Source organism: Peromyscus eremicus, chromosome 8b, assembly GCF_949786415.1.
Source record: "Peromyscus eremicus chromosome 8b, PerEre_H2_v1, whole genome shotgun sequence".
NCBI classification, from domain to species: Eukaryota; Metazoa; Chordata; class Mammalia; order Rodentia; family Cricetidae; genus Peromyscus; species Peromyscus eremicus.
The window spans coordinates 6,458,706-6,465,870 of record NC_081424.1 but is presented as its reverse complement, the minus strand read 5'-3'; the positions used below and the strand labels follow the sequence as shown (position 1 = coordinate 6,465,870).

Genomic DNA, 7,165 nt, shown 5'->3' with positions numbered 1-7,165 from the left:
ATTCCTATTTGATGTTGGAGGGCCTAGCCCTCTGTGGGAAGTACCATCCCTGAGGCTTGGGCTATCTAACAAAGATAGCAGGTAGGCAAGCCCGTGAGTCAGGTTGTCACCTCTAAGCAGAAGTAAACCCTTTCCTCCCCGTGTTGATTCTGGTCAGTGTTTTATCACAGCAACAGGGTCCAAAAACTAGGGCTGCTACTGCGGTTCCTAGGCTTTCTACCATAAGTCGTCAAACTCAAGTGTCTGCTGCTAAGGGGTGCCCTTGTAAACTACACAGACTGCATCTCTATTTGCCTTTTGAGGGGGAAGGCATCAGACAGTTGGAAATGAATGTTAGCACCAGAGACTGAATCCTGGCTCTCTCTCTTACACCCCACTATTTGTGAAACTCTGAACAAAGGACAGCCCCAGTTTATCTCAACTGTAAAACTGGGACAATAACGTATTCATCTCAAAGTTTAATGAGGTATCAACTGTTATCTGGGGCTTTCTAGGTCGAGTGTCCTTGGGATAATCTTTAAGCTCTCATAGATGGCAGGAGCTGGCCTGTCCGGCACCCCCTGCCGACTGGGCTCAGTAGTGCTCACCTGCCGAGAGAGTCTGGACTGTTGGAAACCAACAGCTCGAGTTCTCCCACAGCGCAGGCTTTTTCTGATGGCCCCTTTCCTCCCCACGTCTGGTAGCAAGGCAGGGACACACTAAGCACACGCAATACTAGGAGGACCCGGGCTAACAGGCCTCTGCTGGATGGTCCACAAACCGAGGCCAGAACACAAACCATCGTGAGCCCAGGGGTAAAGAAGTACAGTTATTAAATCTTCATGGGTTTGAGGTCGGGCTGGTTATCTTGTCTCTTTCCAACACAGGAACAGTGGAGCTCAAAATACAAAACCTGGAGCAGAAGGGAGGAGCCAGGCAGGGCAAGCAGAGAACCCTAGATACCCAGCAGTCCTCCCACCGCACTCCCTAGCAGTCCGTACATCGCCAACACGCGCACATTCATTGTCCCGGCAACACCTCCAAACAACCTCCGCAGCCTGGAGGCCGTGCTCCCGGTGTCCCCGGTGCTCCCGGCTGGGGTGGAGGACAGTGTGCTTCCTTCACGGTTACCGTGAAGCGTATCTGTCCCCGGGTCCACAGTGGCAGGCGAGGGAAAGCAGTCCACGGCCAGCGAAGAGGCAAAGTTTCCCTCCCCGGCGCGGAGGGAGGGAAGGCGGGGTACGCGGGGCTGCGGGAGGCCGGTCGCCGAGCGGCGTGGCGCGGCGGCGGCGGCGTGCCCTTCCGTGCGCTCGGGCGGCGCGGGCGCGGCCGGCGATCCTGCAGAGGGAGCTGTGCGCCCGCTCTGGCGCCCGCGCGGCGACTCCTCTCCCTCTTGCCGGCGCTTGGGCCCGCCCGCCGGGGAGGGGCTCCGGGCCTCGCCGACAGCGTCTTCCTGCTTGGCGCACAACCCCGCCGCGAGTCCTCCCGTGCGCGCCGGCCGCCAGCTGCCCGCCCGCCCGCCCGCCGTCCTCCGCCGCAGTCCGCGCCCAGCCTCGCCCGCGGCCCCCGCAGCCCGCGCCCGGCCCCGGCCATGCTGTCCTTCCAGTACCCCGACGTGTACCGGGACGAGACCGCCGTGAGTACCCCGCTCGCGCCGCGCCGCCGGGCCCACGCCTCCCGCAGCTCGGCTCCCGCAGCCCCGCGCCCCTGCGCCCCGCGCGGCTCCCCGGCCTTTGTTTGCCGAGCCGGCCGGGGTCGCGGGGCTCCTCCCGGCGCGGGACCGGCGGGCAGCCGCGGCCCACGTGCCCGAGCCTGTGGTCAGCGCCGCCCGGCCCCTAGGGCAGACGCCCGGCAGGCGTGGGCTCCTGGGGCCGGTGGGGACACGGAATGTACCCGTGTCTCTAAGTCGAGGAGCCTTCTGGCTTAAATATGGTGGTAGGGGAAAGTGTGTGCTGGTGTGTGTGCGTGGGAAATGATGTAAGATTTTAAAACAAAAGCAAACTTTGAGAACTTGGAATTTGCAAGTCCTTAAGAGTGGGAGCTCATTCATTCCGCTTTCAGGCTGCCCTGCCCCGAGTCGGGGGCTGGGCGTTGGTTGCTGGAGTTGCAAATGAGGAGACAGAGTGGTGGGAAAGGAGCAGGGGCCCCGGTGAGCTGAGGCCATCCAAGTTTGCTTAATAAAGGAAGTTAAGTCAGGTGAGGCCTTTTACAAAGTAAGTTTTGCCCAGTGGGAGTAACTGTTTACCTAAGCTGCAGGTGAACTTCAGACACAGTGAAATTCAGAATTCTGGGCAAACGTACGTGTGTGTGTGTGTGTGTGTGTGTGTGTGTGTGTGTGTGTGTGTAAGTGTGTAAAAATTAGTTTGGCATTGAAGAGGTGGATTAAATCCAAACATGATGGCCCTGATTTCTGGGCTCATAGGCCAATTTGTCAGGTTACCTAAAATAGAATCATAGTAAAAATATTTTTGTATAGTACAGTTGTCTTTTTTTTTTTCTGTTTACATTTATCCGCTTTATGCCGTGTACTCTGAAGCACACTGAGGTGAAGGTTTGTGTGATAGTCCATCTTCTTTTCAAATGAACTTCAAATATCTGCCGCAATGTTTCTTTTACCAGTGACCATCTGGTAACCATGTTTCTCGGCCTGTTCAGCTGCTTGCTTATTGAGTTTGTCCTAACCATTCTCCAAACCCTCTTCCCACAGGGAAGGGCTGCTTGTGTTGTGTACAGGAGTGGAATGATCCTGCTGGAATGAGGAAGGGGAATGTTGTTCTGGTGGTGTCCCTCACTTCTGAACAAATCTCTTACCTGTTACAGGCCTCCTTTCTCCCACATGGACTTAAGACTTGCCATTCAGATGGCCTAGCTCTGCAGTGGGTCACGGAGGAAGATGGGGAACTGTGTTGACTGAATCTTGAGAGCCCTTTGGTTTTCAAATTAGCATTATATACATCTAATACATTATCATTAATATGCATTACATGTGTATATAGCCACTACCATTTTGTGACTGATAAATACAGTCTTAGGGTTTTTCTTGGTTTTTTTTTTTTTGAACCTTGGAGTGGATTAAGGGTAGTGTTGGTTCTTGCTTAATGTTTCCCTACTCCAGTCTGTACCAATCTTGTCGTTTATCTAAGTTTAACAGTTCCTGCAAGGGCCAAGTAGGGATTGTATGAGATATTCTAAGGGTTTATACACAACTGTAAAGAGGTCATTTAGAATACGCTCTAGAACCTTCTCACCAAGGCCTTGGTGCAGGAGTGGCAGCCAGGGGCAGCCTGTGGCTTTCATGGCTTAGTCATGTTGGCCTGGTAACCTCCATGGGTGGCATTTCCCTGCAGCGGGGTTGTAACACCAACTCCTACGCTTAACTTCATGCGTTTGCTCCAGTGTAGCATTTGGAGGGTGGGTTTGGTCTCTAGAACACATGCTGGAGACTTCTGTAGTTCTCTCACTTGAGCGTATCTCAGCCATGCTTGATAGTTCCCCGTAAATGTGGAGTTGGAGCAGGAAGCCCATGTGTGGACTTGGCCCTTCTCCTGGAACACCATCATCCCTTCTGTGCCATTGCTGCTTATCTAACAGGTCAGGACCTGCAGGGTTACTGCAGGGCTCCCACAGGACACCCGAGCCCTGTAGAGGGTGTTGGGTGAGTGGAGAACACAGAGAGGGACAGGGCTAAAAGGAAATCATTTTCAAATTGAACCTGAGAGTTGACTGGCTAAGGGAGAAAGGACATAGTGGACCCGAGATTAAAGTAAAGCCATAGTTGTGCAAGTCTGAACAGCTGTGAAATTGCGTTTACCTGGAGGTCAGCAGGGAGACCCTCATGACCACACCATCCATGGAAAGTCAGGCTTGGGGGCAGCTGGACAGAGAAGCAGACCCAGTGCAGTGACAAACAGCATCAAGCAGTGCAGTGTCTTATCAGGGCTCTCACAGCCCCTTGGGGAGGTGAAGGATGGTTTCCAGGCTTAGATCATGATGAATTTGGTGTATGTAACTTCTGTACAAGGGATGTGGCTGTGAGACCACTCTGTAGGGCATGGTCTTACAGAGGGGTGCGGGCAACAATGAAGAGGATGTTGTGGACTGTGGCTCCTGGGGATTGACAGTAGAGCGTACTGGAGAATCGTTTCTTGGCTTGGTGGTAACTCACATCAGAAGACAGTGCTGGATCTGGAAAGACATATTTACTTCTTGTAGAGGACCATTTGCTAGGCAGTCAGGCATGTGATGCTCTGGGTCCTGAGGTGGAGCTCAGCCATGTATTTGTTGGGGTACACCTGGTCAGGCTTCCTAGCTAAGGACATAGCAGAGTGTTAGACCCCCAGGCTTTGGGGTCAATAGGCTGCACCCCACTTGTTAGCTCTTTCTAGCTTTTGTTTCCTCACCCCACAGCAAGGGTTGGATAGATTAATGTGGAAGAAATCCATGGTGTATTATGAACTCAGTCTCCTGGCTGCACATGGTAAACCGTTTGACCTTTCTTCTTATTAACCTCTCTGAAATGTGTTTTGCAATCTGTAACCTGGAATTATCAACAACTTTTTGTATAGTAAATCGGCCCCTTTTTGTGTAGCAAAGTCGTGAATGGTCAATGAATGCTCAGTAAATACCACAGCAACGCTTTGCCTCAGTGTGGACTGCTATGACTACGCTACTAACTTTTCTACTTTCTTATGAAAAGCAAATTGGGTGTGTGTGTGGGGGGGGTATGCCCAACGACATTTTTAAAGTGGTCTGTGCTCCAGGCTGGCCGACTGGTTTGGTCACAGCCCTGACTGAATGTGGATGGCTGTAGGCATGTTGCTCAATCCTGTGCCTGCCAGAGCACCTCAGAGGACTTTAAAACTATGATTTCTGTATTGACAACAGAGAGAAAGTCTTTACTATAAGCCTATTATATAACCACTCAAGGTGTCAAGTGCGAAAGGTTTGTAGATGGGAAGAGATCTTAAAATGCTTTCATTGAGTGGCGTTCAGCCAAAATTGAGAGTGATAAAGGTGGAAAATCGGTTTTTATGAAGACCCATGAGGAGCGGGTTTAGTCTGTTTTTAGGTCCGTTGTGTGTAATGAAACTCCTTCCAGACCTTCCTCCTGCTCACCCAGCCTTTCTGTCCATCCTCCATTTCTCTCAGGGATAGGGAGAAATGCCGACAGGCAGGGGCGTGTGTAGGCAGGAGACACTGGGCTTGGAGGAGCACTGGAAAGAACATTCAGGGGCTCTTTCCGGGAGAGTTTGCCTTCCTTGGGGAGTAGCCCCAGTCTTCTGGTTTTGTGGTGGAAAGCAAGGAGACAAGTTACAAATTCATCATGGTAGAGGTGACAGTCCCACACAGCCCAGTGCAAGAAGCCTTACCCAGAGTGTTAGGGTTACCCACAGACCAGACTGGAGAAACTGATGGTAGGCTTTAGTAATAGGATTCATCTTGACCCTTTGAGGTGGAGAAATTGTGTCTTCAGGCATGATCACGTGGAGAGTGGTAAGGAGCAAGCCTGTTTATGTCTTCCAGCCCCTTCCCTGGTCCTTGGGGCCAGGCCTTGGACTTTGTGCTGTTAGAAGCATCTTAGTTGGGAGTTCCAGAGGCTCCCCCCACCCTAGGCTCCGTCAACATGGAACAGTTTCATTTCTTCAAGTGTCTAAGTGGTGATGGCATTTGTGCCGTGTGTGTGTGTGTGTGTGTGTGTGTGTGTGTGTGTGTGTGTGTGATGGCATTTGTGCTGTGTGTAAGTGACAAAAGATGATCTCATAACAGTCCAAAAGAGGCTGTGGTTTGAGTGTGCCCCATGGAGTGTAGGCCAGCTTCTGTAGCTGGCAGCAGAACCAGGGTATGAATTAGAAACTTGCTTTTAGTAGTTCAGACCCAAAGCAAAACTGATCATATGCCATGTTGTAGGGAGCTGATTTCATTAGCCAGGGTCAGTGTGAACAGGAGCCGAAGTGCATGTGTGCTGGCGTGTGTGCTGACTCCCAGGTGTGTCCTCCAAGTTGTGCCCACGGCATTGTGTCCTGTGCTTCACCCCAGCAACACAGTTGTGATTTTCTCTAGCCCAGCAGCCCGCCATGTTGTTCGATGGAGCCACTTCCTATTCAGACCTTTCGTCTTTCTTTCCTGCTAAAACATTCTTTTCACGAAGAGTGGCTTGACACCTTTGAGAACCTGCCAACTTTGGTTCGTGTGGTAATTTGGGCAGACATGTTGCCATTGAGCCAGTCAGTGTCCTTGTCTGGCCCTTTCGCATTTCTCCACATGCAGAATATATATTTTTTAACTGGGCTTGGGCACTGCTTACTCAAGACCTCTCATTTGTCTTTTGCAGGTACAGGATTATCATGGACATAAAATCTGTGATCCTTATGCTTGGCTTGAAGACCCAGACAGCGAGCAGACAAAGGTAATTTTGGCTCACAGTAGGAGATAAGCCACCTTAGTGACCAGCACTCACCTGCAGATGTCTGTAGCCAGAGCTTTCCCGTTCTGTGTCTCCTTGGGTTTCTGCCTTGGGTCAGGGTGTGTACCTGTGGGCACCCCCGTTTTTTGTCACATGTTTTGTGAAGGGGAAGAAGGAGAAAACACGTTCAGTCCCCGGAGTGAATAAATGTTAAGTAAATGTGGCTTGTCCTGACACCTGGTGCATAATGTATTTGGAGTGGAAATATTGAAAGGGGGCTGGAGAGATGGCTCAGGGGTGGAGAGCACCGGCTGCCCTTCCAGAGGTCCTGAGTTCAATTCCCAGCAACCACATGGCGGCTCACAACCATCTGTAATGCGATCTGGCGCCCTCTTCTGGCCTGCAGGCATACATGCAGGCAGAACACTGTATACATAATAAATACATCTTTAAAAAAAAAAGAAAATATTAAAAGGAAGGGAAGAAAACAGATTGTACTAGAGAAAATAATGGTATGAAGGAAAAATGGCTTAACCTACCTTGGGGTAGGGCAAAGAAATAAAGATCCTACATATTAGACAAACACTAGTTTTGATAATTCAGTGCTGGTTTTAACACAACAAAGAAAAAAACTTAAACTGTAAATAGAAGAGTATTGTTAGGTTTTGTTAAGTCAGGGCAGAGGGAAAACTATAAGAACATAAAACTCTGTTTTGGAGAAACATTTCAAGGGTTCAGTTGAAGTCTCGTTTCGTTAATGAAGTTCTGATGCTGTGAGCTGTG

The 7,165-nt window shown here is 50.8% G+C and overlaps 1 protein-coding gene across 1 annotated transcript in view; it reads left to right on the top strand.

The window, feature by feature from the left end:
- The first annotated feature begins 1,512 nt into the window (after nt 1-1,512).
- Prep (prolyl endopeptidase) overlaps nt 1,513-7,165 on the top strand; it is a 109,450-nt gene continuing 103,797 nt past the window's right edge. The window contains exons 1-2 of the mRNA XM_059272440.1: nt 1,513-1,615; nt 6,311-6,385. Of these exons, the coding sequence (XP_059128423.1) occupies nt 1,571-1,615; nt 6,311-6,385 (120 nt within the window). The 5' untranslated portion in view covers nt 1,513-1,570. The remainder of the gene's footprint in view (nt 1,616-6,310; nt 6,386-7,165) is intronic.